Genomic DNA, 18049 nt, shown 5'->3' with positions numbered 1-18049 from the left:
CTGATCATTGTGTAGAGTTTTTCATAGGATTTCATGGTCATGCATTTTTTTTTTCCGCTTTTTTTTTTTTTTTACTGCAAAAACATGAGAAAAATGGATCAGTGTGAAAACAGCCTAATTTGCAAAAACAAATGCTGTTTTTCCCTTTAAAATATACTATATTATGTGCATTTGTATTTTTTTTTTTGTTTGTTTATTTTTATTGTAAAAGGTGGCCCTACATTTCCTCTCTACAGGTTTGTCTGTTTGGTAAAATGGGACACCCTGTGTGATCCCTTTTTTTTTTTTTTTTTTTTTTTTTTTTAAACCACTTTCCCTGATAAGCCGCAACAATACATAATGTAAATAAAATGGATTACTAAAACTCCTCCTACTTTTAATAACTAAAAACAGACAAAAGTGTGCATAACTCTAATACACCTAAAAATGAAACGCACTTCCCAATAATGGCCTGTAGATGGTGCTTTTGCTCCAGTTTTTGTAGTTTTAGTTGTACTTGCTGCATTGATGGCTACAATTGCAGGCAATCATCATTTTCCATCCAATTATCTTACCCTTAACATTTCTGTACCTGTATTCTTAGAGGCTTGTCCCTGGCCACTTCCTAATCGTGTGTGTTTTAGAGTGATCATTTTATTTTATCTATGATCAAAAATCTGTCCAAAGCGGTGCAGATGGCTCAAATGTTGGCTGTTCAGCCTCCTAGAAACAGAGAAACAAGTCACTTTATTTTCTCATCTAACTTCATGAATGGAGGGGGTCTTCATTGTGTTTGAGTAGAAATGGTGCTGGTGCCTTGGAACAAGGATTGAATCTGATAGGACGCTGTCACTGATTGGCTGAAAATTTTTCAGCCAGCTCAGCTGATTTTTTTTTAATTTGAATTTGTTGACCCGGGTGATATTCACAGGGTCTACATCCTTGAATTTCAGCTGATTGATCAGTAATCTGTCCAAATTCGAGTGGTCCGTGACCATTGTTATTAGTAGATCTGAGTAGACCTTTACAAATCTGTTTCAGGATTGCAAGTGCAGAGGTCACACACACACTTTCATTTAATTTGTTAAATGAAATGTAGCCTCCCTTGTGATCTTTGTAAAATTTTGTCACTAAGTTTTTTGAAAAAAGTACCTATTGTATTCTTAATATTTGCAAATGCAATTAGTGTAGTGGATATAGCCTGGGCCAGTGGTGTACAGTGGGTTGTCGGTGCCTGGGGCCAGTCAATGAGCGGTGTATGGTGAGGATGACCAGTAAGTGGGCAGTGTGCGGTGAGGACGGCCAGTGGGCGGGCAGAGTGCGGTGAGGACGGCCAGTGGGCGGGCAGAGTGCGGTGAGGAGCCACCTGTGCATGCGTAGGAGAGAGAGTACAGCCACCACCTCCTCAGCCCGCTGCACAGGAAGATACTGCATGGCTGACTCTGAGTCTGCAAACCTCAGAACGCTGTGTTCCGGCATTAGAGGGACAGAGCAGCCGGTGGAGAAACTAAAAGGCAGTCCTTGCCAGTCCCATGGCACAGATGGTTGCAGAGATGGGGGTGAACCCAAGCACACCCCCTGTACTCACCTATGGTGACCCCGCTCTGTCAATCTAGCGAGAGCCCGCTCTATGTCATCCAGTGTGACTTACACTGGATGACAGAGCGGGCCAATGCTAGATTGACAGAGTGGACCACGCTGGATTGACAGAGTAGGCTCACGCGGCCTGGACGACACATGCTCTCCTAGAATAACTGCCTGTCTCCAGGTACATGCCAAGTATTAATGTGGGTGTTTTAGAGGCGTTTACATGTGTTTTTTCCTGTGTTTGGCATTTTTCTGCCAAAATACTCATCTTGAATGCATTTCTTCTGCCTTCAGTAAAGGAGCATTTTACTGCCACTAAACTCGAGGGGGAGATTTACTAAAACTGGTGCAGCTGTGCTTAGTGACCAATCTGCTTCTAACTTCTGCTTGTTCAGTTAAGATTTGACCATAAAACCTGGAAGCTGATTGGCTACTGTGCACAGCTGCACCAGATTCTGTGTGCACCAGTTTTAGTAAATCTCCCCCGTAGGCTTTTATTGAGTTTAGGGACTTGGGCAAAAAACACACCAAAAGCTCCAAAAATGTCAGTTCAGGAGCAGCAGTGTGCATGAGGCCTAAGGAGTTGTGTATTATATAGGCACTAAATAAATCCATAGTTACAGCTCTTTCTATCCCTTCTAGATTTTCACTGATTTGTTATATTCTGTTCCCAATGATTCAGGGACCTGTGGTTACAGACAATGGGAATTTTCTTCTAGACTGGAAGTTTGATCAAGTTCAGGATTGGAATACAGTTAATACAGCCATCAAAATGATTCCCGGTAAGGTATCAGAACTTGTAATATCTCCAATATCCTGTGGATGGCAGCATCGTACTGTCATTACTCAGATTGTAGGGTGTAGCTTGAAGCCGCTTTTCTAAATGTCTGAAGCTCATCACATAAAAGGCATCTTTAGGTACACATATAGCTAGAGAAATGTTACAGGTGGCCAGTGCTGGTCTTTCTGGAAAAATTGAATTCCATGAAACTTTCCTTCAGTTCTGTCCTGGAACAAGTATACTGCTAGTGAAGTTCGTGTTTCAGCACATCACATGGTTTATTTTTCTGTTTATATGGGTCCTGTGCATGTAAACAGTGATTGTGCCTCACAAGTCAAAGTCAGCAATAATTTTAGGGCCACAATTCATTGTTAAAGTGATACTATATCCAGGACCCTGCATTCACTATATCTGGTCTCCCCGGACCCTGCATTCACTATATCCAGGACCCTGCATTCACTATATCCAGGACCCTGCATTCACTATATCTGGTCTCCCCGGACCCTGCATTCACTATATCCGGTCTCCCCGGACCCTGCATTCACTATATCCGGTCTCCCCGGACCCCGCATTCACTATATCCGGTCTCCCCGGACCCCGCATTCACTATATCCGGTCTCCCCGGACCCCGCATTCACTATATCCGGTCTCCCCGGACCCCGCATTCACTATATCCGGTCTCCCCGGACCCCGCATTCACTATATCCGGTCTCCCCGGACCCCGCATTCACTATATCCGGTCTCCCCGGACCCCGCATTCACTATATCCGGTCTCCCCGGACCCCGCATTCACTATATCCGGTCTCCCCGGACCCCGCATTCACTATATCCGGTCTCCCCGGACCCCGCATTCACTATATCCGGTCTCCCCGGACCCCGCATTCACTATATCCGGTCTCCCCGGACCCCGCATTCACTATATCCGGTCTCCCCGGACCCCGCATTCACTATATCCGGTCTCCCCGGACCCCGCATTCACTATATCCGGTCTCCCCGGACCCCGCATTCACTATATCCGGTCTCCCCGGACCCCGCATTCACTATATCCGGTCTCCCCGGACCCCGCATTCACTATATCCGGTCTCCCCGGACCCCGCATTCACTATATCCGGTCTCCCCGGACCCCGCATTCACTATATCCGGTCTCCCCGGACCCCGCATTCACTATATCCGGTCTCCCCGGACCCCGCATTCACTATATCCGGTCTCCCCGGACCCCGCATTCACTATATCCGGTCTCCCCGGACCCCGCATTCACTATATCCGGTCTCCCCGGACCCCGCATTCACTATATCCGGTCTCCCCGGACCCCGCATTCACTATATCCGGTCTCCCCGGACCCCGCATTCACTATATCCGGTCTCCCCGGACCCCGCATTCACTATATCCGGTCTCCCCGGACCCCGCATTCACTATATCCGGTCTCCACGGACCCCGCATTCACTATATCCGGTCTCTCCGGACCCCGCATTCACTATATCCGGTGTCCCCGGACCCCGCATTCACTATATCCGGTGTCCCCGGACCCCGCATTCACTATATCCGGTGTCCCCGGACCCCGCATTCACTATATCCGGTGTCCCCGGACCCCGCATTCACTATATCCGGTGTCCCCGGACCCCGCATTCACTATATCCGGTGTCCCCGGACCCCGCATTCACTATATCCGGTGTCCCCGGACCCCGCATTCACTATATCCGGTGTCCCCGGACCCCGCATTCACTATATCCGGTCTCCCCGGACCCCGCATTCACTATATCCGGTCTCCCCGGACCCCGCATTCACTATATCCGGTCTCCCCGGACCCCGCATTCACTATATCCGGTCTCCCCGGACCCCGCATTCACTATATCCGGTCTCTCACAGTACACAGAACATGGAAATGCAAATATTTTAGTAAATATAAACTACTAAACACCTTTTCTCATCAGCAGTTAGAGCAGTTTTGTGACTTCTATCAGTGTCCAGCAGAGCACACGTTAAAGCTTGTAGGAAGAGTTTTTATTTTGCTCTAGGAGGATGCAGAATCCCTTACCTCTGTCTGGACAGTGCTGATTAGCCCTGTGCTGATCACATGCACTCTCCCAAGAAAAAAAACCCCCTGTCTAGCAATACACACCAAACTGAGCATGTGCAGAGTGACTCCACACAATACGTTTTATTAGTAGATAAGAGGGGGACACTGGCAGAAGGGGAGGATCAGAGAAGTCAGGATCACCCCAAGTTTTTACACAATGCAGAGGATTAACCCCTTAGGTCCCACAGTGAGTGTAGCAAGCATGCTTTACTGCATATACAGACTGATTGATTGATTGTACTGTTGTGGGTTTAGTAACACTTTAACTCTAAACTGATAACCTTTTAAAGCATCGCCTGTGAAAATATTTAGGTATCTTAGTTTTTGGCCATTTCAGAGACCAGTGCAATTTTAAGGCTTGGCATGTTTGGTATCTAACTTCTTGCAACATCTTTTATATTTTACCAAAATATTGGGTATTCTACTGTGTTTTTGTGCACTAAAATTCATTTTAGTGTAATTTTTTCCTGAAAATATGCATTTGATAAGCGGATGCACAAATATTGTGCAAAATAAAAAATTGCAGCTGCCACCATTTTTATTCTCCAGAGCCTCTGTTTCAGAAAATATATGTATATATAGGGGGGAGTCACATAAAGCTGCTGTGCCACTTTTCTAGCGTTTAATCCCTCTTGTTATGTATTGAGCCAAATTCATAAAGCATTTGTAACACATTTGGGTCTGACAGCAATTTGTACATCAAATTCAGGTAGTTCAAAAATGCGCCCCGTTTATATTGTGTCGCACTAATCGCTCCAAATGTAAAAGTCAAGCTAACTCAGACCAACTCTTTAGGCATACAGAGAAAAACTGGCAAAGATAGATTTTGTGAAAGTGTCTCACTTGCAAAGTGGCGCAGTGAGAGCCAATTTCAAGTATAGGTTCTAGACAGGTACATGAATCTGGTGCGATCTTTACCACTTTTACACTGCATGAGAGACACTTTCCCAAAATCTGCCTGCACCAGTCTTTATGAATTCCAGAAATAATGTTTGGGGGTTCAAAGTAATTTACTAGCAGAAAAAAAATGCAGATTTTTATATATTTTTTTTTTTTTTTTTTTTGTGAAAATACACAGCACATTACAGTCCACTCTTCAGCTTTCCTTGTCATTCCATATCTTCATGGCCTGTCCACAAAAACGGAGTAGGCGCCCCCCCCCCTCTCCCCATGTGAATGAGTAAGGGGTGCATGGCACACTACCCACATTCGGGACAATAAGTGTGTACACATGTGCAATGAGGAAAGATTAGAGGAACTGAGTTTTTATTCTCTCTTGAGAAGAGGAGATTAAGGGGGATATAATCGCCATGTATAATACATAAGGGGGGATATGATCACCATGTATAATACATAAGGGAGGATATGATCTCCATGTATAATACATAAGGGGGGATATGATCTCCATGTATAATACATAAGGGGGGATATGATCACCATGTATAATACATAAGGGGGATATGATCTCCATGTATAATACATAAGGGGGGATATGATCTCCATGTATAATACATAAGGGGGGATATGATCACCATGTATAATACATAAGGGGGGATATGATCTCCATGTATAATACATAAGGGGGGATATGATCTCCATGTATAATACATAAGGGGGGATATGATCACCATGTATAATACATAAGGGGGGATATGATCTCCATGTATAATACATAAGGGGGGATATGATCACCATGTATAATACATAAGGGGGATATGATCACCATGTATAATACATAAGGGGGGATATGATCACCATGTATAATACATAAGGGGGATATGATCTCCATGTATAATACATAAGGGGGATATGATCTCCATGTATAATACATAAGGGGGATATGATCTCCATGTATAATACATAAGGGGGGATATGATCACCATGTATAATACATAAGGGGGGATATGATCACCATGTATAATACATAAGGGGGATATGATCACCATGTATAATACATAAGGGGGATATGATCTCCATGTATAATACATAAGGGGGATATGATCTCCATGTATAATACATAAGGAGGGATATGATCTCCATGTATAATACATAAGGGGGGATATGATCTCCATGTATAATACATAAGGGGGGATATGATCTCCATGTATAATACATAAGGGGGATATGATCTCCATGTATAATGCATAAGGGGGGATATGATCTCCATGTATAATACATAAGGGGGGATATGATCTGCATGTATAATACATAAGGGGGATATGATCACCATGTATAATGCATAAGGGGGGATATGATCTCCATGTATAATACATAAGGGGGGATATGATCTCCATGTATAATACATAAGGGGGGATATGATCTCCATGTATAAATACATCAGTGGTTCATATAGTGAGCTCGGTGTAGAGTTATTCACCCTGAGGTCATCACAGAGGACAAGGGGGCACTCTTTACGTCTGGAGGAAAAGAAATTTAATCTCCAAACACGGAAAGGTTTCTTCACAGTGAGAGCTGTGACAATGTGGAATAGACTCCCTCAAGAGTTGGTTCTGGCCAGCTCAGTGGATTGCTTTAAAAAAGTCCTGGATTCTTTCTTGGATACACAGAATATAACTGGATACTAACATTTATAGGTAAAGTTGATCCAGGGAATATCCGATTTCCTCTCGGGGGGTCAGGAAGGAATTTTCTCCCCTGCAGGAACAAATTGGATCATGCTTTCTGAGTTTTGTTGCTCAGGATCAATTGTGGGTGTAGGATTTAAACTTTTTTTTTTTTTTGTTTGAACTGGATGGACTTTTCTTTAGCCAGACTAACTATGTAACGTGCCACTTTACACATGTAGCAGTCGCCTTCACCCATTCATGTCTATGAGCGGCGGTACGCAGCACCAGGACATCGCTTGCACCAAAATATATACAATGTGCTTACACTGCATAGGAGAATGTGGCTGTCAGTGAATCTTTAAAATATTTATTGTGGAACAAGGTTTTTGAATAAGACCAATAGAGTTCTAGACCAGAATATTAGTTTCAGGCAGGACCACCAGATGTGAAAAACATCACCTTCTGTGATCACAGCCTTTAAAACATCTCGTAAAACAGGACTGTTTTTATAACTTGTGCATGCACCCAGCAACACCGAAAGCGGTTAAAGGAACATTTAGCTATCCTAGAGGTTTTGCTCCGGGCTTCAGGGGATTTTTGGTGCATTAGGTCTTGCTTTCATTTCCTGTGAGGAAAATGGGTATTTAAGTTTGGAGGGAGAATGGGGACAGGCAGGATCCTAATTCTGGAATATTTAAAAAATGCAGTGAAAAATGTAAGGAAGGAGGGGAATTTTTTTTTTTTATAGTAAATATCCATGAATCTGTCCAGGCCAGGTGCTTTTGAGGCTTAGAAAGAGTTTAATGGCCAAGAGGATTTTGGTTTGGGTAATGTCAGCACTAAAAAAAAAAAAAAAAAAAAAAAAATCTGCCTGCCTTTTCCAAGAGAGATTGAAGACGACTGATTGTAAAGGGTGGTACGGAAGCCTGCAAAAATGGAGACTATTTTCAGTCGGTCAGAGGGGTGTTTACCAGCCTTTTTGCACAATCTAATTAGGTAAATGGCTTCAGAGAGGATTTTAGTCTGTTGGCCAACATGGGGTGTGATATTTTTTTTTTTTTTTTTTTGGCACTCCAGTAATATTTGTGTTTGTTCCACATAATGCTTCCTCAGCCCTAGCTGTAAGTAGAAGGCCCTGTATAGGCTTTTAAAGTTTCATCTATGAAACATTTTGTGTACCAACGTTTGCTGCCATTTCACAGCCATTGGCTCCTGCTGCTGTCAATCAAATCCTGTGAGGAGGGATCGGGGGCAGAGCTGAGCCATGCTGTGTGTGTCTATGGATGCTCATAGCCCACCTCGGAAGTGAGCCTGCAGGTGTGTCACCATAGGAAGTGGCTTCCTATGGTGGCTCATGCAGAAGAGGAGGAGCCTAATGCGCCGGTAGGAAACCCCAGAAGAGGAGGTTCGGGGCCCCTCTGTGCAGTGCACAGAGCAGGTAGGTATAACATGTTTAATATTTTAATGAAATAAAAAACTATCCCTTGCAACCACTTTAAAGCATGACATGTTGGAAATTCTATTTACTAGATGCAATGTCGTCTGTTATATTTTACCAAAAAATTGGGTCATTAAATTTAGTGCATATTTGACTGAAAGTATACATTTGATAAACCATTGCACCAATATTTTGTGATATAAAATCTTTTTTTTTTCTCCAGGGGCCTTGCTTTCAGAAAATACCATGCTTAGGGTTTTAACTAATCTTCTGGCATTTTTTAACACGTGCACAAAAAAAAAAAAAAAAAGTAGATTTGGCAGCAAAATAGTTAAACTGAATAAGGTTTTGTAGACTCCATTTTCTAATATTCAGACCAGGAACCCAATGACCTCCCAGTCTGATGGTTCTAATAGATGGCAGGTTTGGTTGTGTGGTCACTGTGAATCGTGTAACCACCCTCCAGCTACATATTATCTTGTACTCACAATGTGATTATTTTTTTTCTTACCAAAACTGTGCATGCTGGATGTAATGTTCATGGGCAGCTTAGATTGTACTCTAAAATTAAGGCTCACCATACACGTTACAACCTGATCCTACAATAGACTTTAGATTTACCAAAGCTATGTATTATAAGTTTTCACTGGTGAAGGAAGACCTCATAGCTCCATTTGTTGAGGCTCATAAGCAATTTTTTGCGCATGGACTTTATTGAATGGACTCTATGAGGACCCTTAATTTGATATATGTCTTATCACATTTATGCACTTTTATATGGTGGTGGATTTAATGATTTATGTATTTATTTATTCTACTTAAGGGTAGCACTATTTGTGGTTATTTTATATGTCATTTTGTATAATTATATCACAGATTATATTAATTTTTACAGCAGTTTAATAGTAGCAGCTCCAAAATTATGTGATTCTGCTTATATCCATAGGCACGATACTGTGAATCTTGGGGTGTGGGATATTACTCACCTAGACACCCGTCAGGGCTCATTGTACCTTTTAAGAATATATTATGAGGAGCTACCTAAACTATTCACTCCATTTGTATCCAACCCAGCAGGCCCTTGCACTACATAGTTGTTCGTTGTAAAGGGAGTTATACAATCCAATTGTATGATGTCTGGTGCGCCTAAGGGCACTTTGGCCAGATTGGGGAGTAGTCATCATGTTTGTGGTTATTATAAAAAATCCTCAATCAATCCTGCGCATGTAATGATCAGCTGAATTTCATAGAGCAGATTTCCCTGTTTTTTTTCTTGACATGGAGCCACCAGCTTTTAGGCCAGTCAAATACAACCAGGTTCCTCCAGAGGTTGCTAGAGAATCCCTGAGCTCTGGCTGATTGACCTCCCATTTGATGGTGCCTGCATAGTTTCAGGGTCACCACTATTTGGATGAACCAGCAGCATGACACCAATGATCTTTTTTAGCTGTCAGTAGGGGTAGTATTCTGTCTGATATACCAATGTAAGATGGACATTCTGATCATCACATAGTTGGTTTTAGCAAGGGTTCCTTAAGACCTGAAAATTATTTAATTGGTTCCTCTAGGGCATGGGTGTCAAACTGGCAGCCCTTCAGCTGTTGCCAAACTACAAGTCCCATGAGGCCTTGCAAGAGTGACCGTTGCAAGCATGAATCCCAAAGGCAAAGGCATGATGGGACTTGTAGTATTGCAACAGCGGGAGGGCCGCTTTGACACCCCTGCTCTAGGGTAAAAAGGTTGAGAGAGGTTTTAGACAATGATACTCTTGTTTTAAGGCCATGAACAATAGTTTTGGTGAGCTGATTTCAGCATGGGTCACATAATAACTGAACTACATTACTACAAACTTCATACTAAATTAAAACCCGTAATACACATTTTTGGGACACATCAGCATTCCATGCTCTGTGGTTACAGATAGTCTCATAAGAGCAGGTGCAGCTCCCAAGATGGTCATCCTCTCTATTCCCCCACTACTGAAACTGCCTTAGTTTCTCTGACTAATTCACATATTGCCCCTGAACATGTGCTGTTCATGGAAATAGTTGTGAAAGCACTAAACCCATCATAACAAGCATCCCGGTATGTAGAAAGCAGATTGAGTAATGCTCTCTCTATTGAATAGTTGGCTAAGGCGGACAAATGTTAATATAAAATGTAGGAGCCAGTAAATCCAATATTGGAATCAGTGCTTGACTTAAAGGGGGACTCCAAGAACACAGTAGACCATGTAATGATGAGCTCCAGATGCACAATCCTTAATTTTAAATAAGCCCAAGGGTAGCTATGTGCTTGTGTTTGCATGTTTTTTAGATTGTCAGGTTTTGGCCCACTGTGATCCAAAAAGGCTACATGTGACACTCTTCTTGTATCCAGAACTATGCTAAACTTTTCAGGCGGTGATCTGAGCCAAAAACGAACTCGTATACATTCAGATACAGTAATTGGTGCTGCTGAAAATTGGAATTAAAGTAAAAAAAAAAAGGGACATTCATTCCCTAGAATTCTGGGTCAAGTCCCACGGTTTCAAGTTATGGAGCATCAGGGAGATGAGAGAGGGTGTTCACTCAGTTTTGTGGGAGCCAAAGTAAAGTTGTGAATTTCATCACAAGTTAGAAGTTCCAAAAGGATGCAAAGGGAACTGTACTTAGTTGTGTGCAGTAATGATTGCTGAGAGATTTGAGCTACTTTATAATATTTCTCCACTTCGTAAACACTTGCTTTTTGGCTATTTGCAGTTTAGCTTCTAGAATGTGAAGCAAGGTATTTAGTGCAGCTTAAAATTGGAAATACCAGAGTTTTATCTCTTGTAAATATTTGCTGTAGAATATAGACTGTAACATTTTTGTATGTCTGCTGAGATGATTGTAGCCATATTAGTGCACTTGCGACAGAAACAATTGAGTACTGACATACAATTTTGAGGACAAGCTGTTTGGGGTATGTCCCCTTCTTCAAGGTCCAAGCAGTACTCTTGGACTTTGAAAAAAAGGACATACCCTGAAAGCTTGTCCTCAAAATTGTATTTAATGCAAATAAACAAAGTATCATGTCAGTACTCAATTGTTTCTGTATGTCTGCTGGGAACCATATTTCCATTACCTATCCAGATTTCACACTTTTTAGTGACTTTCTATATTCTACTATAATACCTAGCTTTCTGGATTCCATATAAATTTAGAAGAGAAAATAATAACATGATACTCCATGTTTTTGTCCTGGATGAAGTTTTTAACATCAAGCTGTCACCAAAGGTAGAAGTCCTTAGCTAAAAGCTGGGCACCACAAGGTCACCAAGAACCCTGTAGGATTTACCTCCTTTCTTTCTTTTTTTTTGTTCAATGCTTTAATGCTTTTATTTGGCTCAATGGCTTACTGAAGCTTACTTTCCTATGTGTTTCCCTGCACCAGGGATGTAAGGAAAGCTCTGTGCAATCTACAAGTCCCTGGATTGGTAACTCTCACTAGGCTTTGGTCTCCCAGTGACAGCATAATTGGCCAAACTCTATAACATGCTCCACCAAAGCCAAAAGTATGGGTATTGCCTTCGTACCCAGAAGTACAGCAATTTTGTTCATACCCAGAAGCATGGCTAATTGAGTCATTTCACAGTGCTGGAGTGAACAGCAGGCAAGGGAGGGAATGGTAAGGATACAGTGCAGTGCTGCAGATGAGGGGGGATTAGAGCAGACCTGTTGCAAAGCACAGATTTGCTCTAAGGAGTCAATATCACCTTGTCTATTCAAGCATAGGGGCTTTTTTGAACCAGTTATACTCCTCTTATCAGAGCTTCCCTACCATTACTTACTCCATCCCAGCTGGAAACCATACCCAGTGCTTCAAGGTTTAAAGGAACATACAACCAACATCCTCTGTGATAGTGCTTGGGTATAGCAATCAGACCCAAGCACTATCACATGACCAAGGGAGGGAAGTCACTGCTCCCTTTGGTGTTTGACACCAGTGATTTCGGTGCTGGCTACAACAGAGGAAAGGGAAGAAGTGGGGAAGCACTGGTAAGGAAAGTACAAATGGGTCAGCAGTGGTGGGGCCCTTCTCAGTGCTCCAAATGAGGATAGTGTCTCTTTAAGGAGTAAGGGAATGTGTGCTTGAGTGTCTTAAACCTGTCTGCAAACTGAGCCTTTTTTTACTGCTGTGCTCTGCTTGCATTCATCAGTAGAACCTTTTATTTCGATCTTTGCAGTTTTCCATTTAAAAAAACTCAAACTGCATGGCTGTTTGCCTTGACGCTGGAAATATATTGATTTGTATAGTCAAAGAACAAATACATGTATAAGTATTCCTTATTGGTGACTTGCTCCCCTTTATTAATTGTGTGTGTATTTTAATCTTTTTTTTTTTTTTTTTTTTTTATATTTCTATAGGTGTGGTGGACACTGGGCTCTTCATCAATATGGCTGAACGGGTCTACTTTGGCATGGAAGATGGTACTGTGTCCATCCGTGACAAACCTGTACATTAGCTCTAGTGCAGTTGTGCCTTGTTGCTTCCCATCCTCTCCGTGCCAATTCAGATTTTTTTTTTTCTTTATTACAGTGTGTTTTGTTTTTTTAAGGAATTGCATTTTTATAGATCACTGTTGCCTTTTTTTTTTTCCTGGTACATGTCTGATTTAATATCTGTGTATATAAGGGATCTCAGTGGTTTCTTACCATGTTTTATTAGTCCTGCCATTCAGTTTGATCAACAACTTTGGGCATATTTAATAACATGGAACGGTACCACAATTAGCAGTTCACCTTCTTAAAATGTCAGTACAATGAAAACTGAAATTGCAGTTTTTTTGGTACACACTGGATAGTTAAAGGAGAATTTTTGTGTTTTTGTAATTGCTTCCCGAATATTGATGTATTTTTTATAATGTATCTATGCACTCAGATGACCTCCTATGGTCCATCTCGCTCCCACTTCTCTCTGTGGCTGCTGGATGGGAACTCTTCTCATGCCCAACAATGCTTGGGAGCCATGGGACCTGTGGACTCTGTTGGGATGATGTCACAGATCCTTAATATTCACCACTGTTGATAGACCATCCGCTGTACAGAGAAGCGCTGGTGCGTGACCACATAGAAGCCCTGAAAAAGAAACTGTATTCAAAAAGCATTTTATTACAAAATGTACACAGGGAGTATTGAGGTTAAGGGGAACATTATTTACTTCCCTTCTACTGGCTTCTTTTATTTCTCAAGGACCTGATGTTGGGGAATTACTAGACTTGTACTCCTTTTATAGTGCTGTTGCTCTTTCTCTGTATTTGTGACCACTGAGCCTGGGCAACCAGCTTCAACAGATTTGCAAAGGCATGAATCTGTTTTATCTTTTACACTAAAGCAGCCTTCCTTAACCTTTTCATCCTAGAGGAACCCTTAAAGTAGTTTACAGATCTAAAAGAACCTCCACTAGAAGGAATTCACTAGGGGTCAGAAGAATGTCTCTTTCATTGGAGGTCAACCTTATAGACTGCTAAAAAGATCTGCCAAGTGGCCTTGGACAAGGAATTCTCATTGTCAGATTGAAGGTCAAGCAGCCTCAGTTCAAGGAACCTCTAGCAACCCCTTCAGGAACTCTAGGGTTCCATGGAATCTTGGTTGAAAATGGCTACTCTAAACAAATACACAATTAAGAAGTGTTCAGGATCAAGTTTAATGATGTTGCAGCTCTACTTTAGAGCAGCTGAGGGAGGAATTTATTACTTAATTTGTAACCTTGTAGAAAATCTATTGTATAATCTGAATGGCAACAGAATTGATAACTCTCTCCTTTTATTCTATGTCCCAGGTTATTAAATAAGCCCAATATTAGAAGTGCCCATTTTTCATGCATTATCTATATTTCCTTTTGCTCTTTCCTTGCTGTAACTGCTTTGGGCGACACAGGCAATTCTTCCTTAAGATGTCCAGTGTGAACCACAACATTTTTTTTTTTTTTTTCAGTGAAAAAGGCTTGAAATGTCATGGAGTGTGCTTTGAGTTGAAGGACAGCTCTTGCTGCCTGTACCAGCCTGATGGCTGACATGGCCAATTGGCAGCCATGTTTCTTTTACCAACCAGTAAAATGGCAGCTTGCCTGGTTGCTATGGGCAAAAAGAAACATTTCCTAGAGCACACTTTTTATACCTCAGCCCCAATTTGGTTGCTATTCATGGCACAAGCCCAAACATGGTTGAGCCCTCTGTAACCTGCAAATGACCTGTGAGGATCCATAGTTGCCTTCCCCCGATGGATGTTGAAATGGTTAAAGGCAGTGTGTAGTAATTCTCAATAATGCCATATAAATATAGACAATCTACCAGAGATGACCGTACGCTGTGCAACCCACATGGAGAATCGGATGATCACATGTTGTTTTGCTAGTTCATAAATAGCTATTCTTCCTCTCTGCTATTTTTGTTGCCGTCCAAATAATTTCTACTGTATAAAGCTTGATGCTGCCACACAGAAGATATATTTTGTTTACTGTAATATTATGTTTGTTTTTATAATTTACTGTAGTGCCATGTACGTTTGCTGGTTCATTACCAAAGATGTGACTCATTCCTGTGGCCAAAACATCAGCTTTTTATGCCAAGTTCAAGTAGCAGCACTTAGATGCAGCATCAGGTTAATATGTTAGTACTATGTTTTTAGTTCAAGCAGAAATCCATTTTGGAATGGGACTCAATGCCTTGCTGATTTATGAAACCTAATGGAAACCCCAGTGGGGGGAAAGGGTGTCTCCCTAAACAGAACAAAGATCAGAGCAGATTTAATAGTTTGCAGTGCTACAAGGTTAAACTTTATAGTCCAAGAAAATTGGAAAAAATCACTTATATAGGTGTAATGGATGGGATTGGTGCTTTATGTAAGTGCTACAACTCATTTTTTAGATGCAGTCTCTCTTACATTGCTGCTTTTGATATACGGTACTGGAAGCCTTTGCATCTTCATGGTCTTGCTTCTGTTATTATACACTGTACATATTGAGAAAGTTGTATACTTTACAGGAGAGCTGTGTGGGCTATGAACATGTTTCTTCAAAAAGGGCCCAAGCTGGTGAGAGATTGAAGGATATCTACATTAGAAAAGGCAATCATTGTTTGGAGTAGTGATGCTTGATTTGGATAATCTAAAGTCCAAGCCTCTTCTCAACTGTAGTTGCTTAGGGTGCTGGCGAAAGTGCACATCAACGCTCTGATCCCAAGAATATTACAGAGTACAGGTTGAACATTGACACCACTTTATAAAAACTTTTTTGAACAAACCGTACTCAAGATGTCCTCTGCCTAGGAACTGCCTGACTAATTGTAGAGTTCTCTATGATTAAGCCCACTTGGGTAAAACACTTCAGAGATGGGGAGCTCCCAAGCGGGGCCATATTGTGTGCTGTTTGTGACTCAGTGAAGTTTTTATGAAAAAGTGACATCAGTGGGGTGTGTTCTGCACTCTGTTATATCCTTCCACCACCTTTTGATATACACTTTTATATATCCATCACCATTGAAATACACTGCTGAATGCCTCACAAAACAATACACAGCAGCATTTTCAACTGTGCATGATGCTATGGATGAAATTGTCACTATTGTAACATAGATGGTGGCACTGATCCTGGTACCACATCTGCAAATACATGTAGGCACAGTCTAAAGTTACAATAATGGATTGGACTTTTTGAGGTACTAATATTTTACGTAAATGTTATTTAAAAAAAAGTTTTGTTAAAAATACAATAGATCTCCATATATTCAGAACCCACATCCCCTTGGCCAGATAATATACTGCCAGTTTAACTGCTCCAAGTCTATTATTGAAGTCATAGTTATGTTTTCATGCTGGTTCCACAGTAGGTTGGTATGACAATGCATTATAAATCAGTCTTTAATGAATGCACATACAAGTTGTCAGAGAGGTTGGATGGGTTGTAATAAATGAAAAAAAATATATTTCTCCATTTATCCAAGAAGACGTTTTTCTTGCATACTATAGGTACTCATTCCTGGGCTGTGTCAGGACATGGACATGTAATCCCCCAGTGGCCAACAAGAAGAGAAGGGATCACAGGACCCTGTTGTATCCTCCTAAAAATAAATTGTGAATATAGCCAACCAGTTCACATTTCAGTAGTCAAAACTTCACCATAGTCCACTTATAAATAGACATTGACTACATTTGGTTTGAGTAGCCTTACCTAGAGGACACTAAAGATACTCCATGAAGCAGAGTTCAAATATTAACCAAATGCTCAGGGGCTCCTCATAGGGCCTAGAAGAAGAAATTCTTTGGGAACATTAGTGTATATCATAAGCCCACATGTTAAGCCTGATAAGAGTAGCTTTGTGCTACAGCTGTGGTTCATCGTAACTGGAGCCAATAAGTTGCCAGCTCTGTGGGAATTGAAAGATAGCATAAGCTGCTGGTATACTGTGTGATCCCACAAGTGTGCAGTTACTCCAAACTGAACATTCCAATGTAATAACCTGGTGACAGTCAGAAGCACCCCATATAGCTCCTGACTCGAAAGTCCCTGTAGGACCTTATATAGTCCATGATGGTGGGCTATATTTACAATTTTATAGATGAAACAAGCAGGATCCTGCGATCCCTTCTATTCCTGTTGCCCCTATACACACTCATGGAAGATTGTATGGCCACATTCTGACAAAGCTCAGGAATAATGACTATTGTATTTAACTTAAATGTGATCCTTTTAGATAGACCTCTGTAGTACTCCTGAGTAAGCAGCATTCGTATAGGCAGTGCAACGCATAGTCATACCTACCTACTATGGAACCAACATGAAGACCTGACTATATGAATGTTTTTTATGATGGACTTGGAGCAAGCTGACAACATAAATAGCTGGTTGGTGGGATTTGGGTTGTAAATATGTGGAGGTTTATTGTAGTTTTATTGATATGTGGAAGTCCCCACAGGCAGTTGTTTTTTATAGTATTTGTGTATAAGACTTTTACCTCAAAAGTCCTATCTATTATTGCAATTTTAGACTTGCATGGATAAAATTGCAAGTTTTTCTTTCTGGTAAAGTGTGGGAGCTGAGAAGAGTGTGACCTCTCCATATTATTCCAAGGAAAGGTCAGAAGCAACCTGGCAAAGAATTGATGGAACTTGGGAATTCCTGTAAAACCTCAAAGTCTCTGTCTAAAAATAATTATCAAGACCACTAGAGAATGTTTGCTTGTTTCCTGATATATTTTTATGAATGCAATTTAAGACCAGATGTTTCTGAATTAAACATATATACATGAATAAAAAGTTGAAATCATTTAATTGTGTTTTGTGAATTCATTTTTATAGAGCATGTACTCATTTACCGATTGGCGGGTTAATTTCTAGAGCTGACCACACAGGGAATTAATGTTGACAAATTCCTGATGAGCTGGCTAAAATTCAAGCCATTGGTGGCTCTGTTAGAACCTTCTCGCCCGACTTCTCTCAATTTGAAAATCAGAGTAAGATTGTTGTCCAAACAATGGTTAAATCAGATGTAGCCTCTGTTTGTGTATTCTGAGAGCCATGGGTGCTGGTTGTCAGAAAACAGACAGAAGGGGATATTCCTCCATTCATGCTGCAGACTTAACAAGAGAAATCTTTGGATGC

General features: G+C 41.3%; 1 protein-coding gene across 1 annotated transcript in view; it reads left to right on the top strand.

The window, feature by feature from the left end:
* RPIA (ribose 5-phosphate isomerase A) overlaps positions 1 to 17714 on the top strand; it is a 46855-nt gene extending 29141 nt beyond the window's left edge. The window contains exons 9-10 of the mRNA XM_089656413.1: positions 2249 to 2348; positions 12818 to 17714. Of these exons, the coding sequence (XP_089512539.1) occupies positions 2249 to 2348; positions 12818 to 12915 (198 nt within the window). The 3' untranslated portion in view covers positions 12916 to 17714. The remainder of the gene's footprint in view (positions 1 to 2248; positions 2349 to 12817) is intronic.
* Positions 17715 to 18049: the final 335 nt, after the last annotated feature.

Source organism: Staurois parvus, unplaced genomic scaffold (genome assembly GCF_062004578.1).
Source record: "Staurois parvus isolate SC_StPar_1 unplaced genomic scaffold, SC_StPar_1.0 ptg000903l, whole genome shotgun sequence".
Taxonomy (NCBI): Eukaryota; Metazoa; Chordata; class Amphibia; order Anura; family Ranidae; genus Staurois; species Staurois parvus.
Note: the sequence above shows the minus strand (reverse complement) of the source record. Positions and strands in the feature narration are given on the sequence as shown.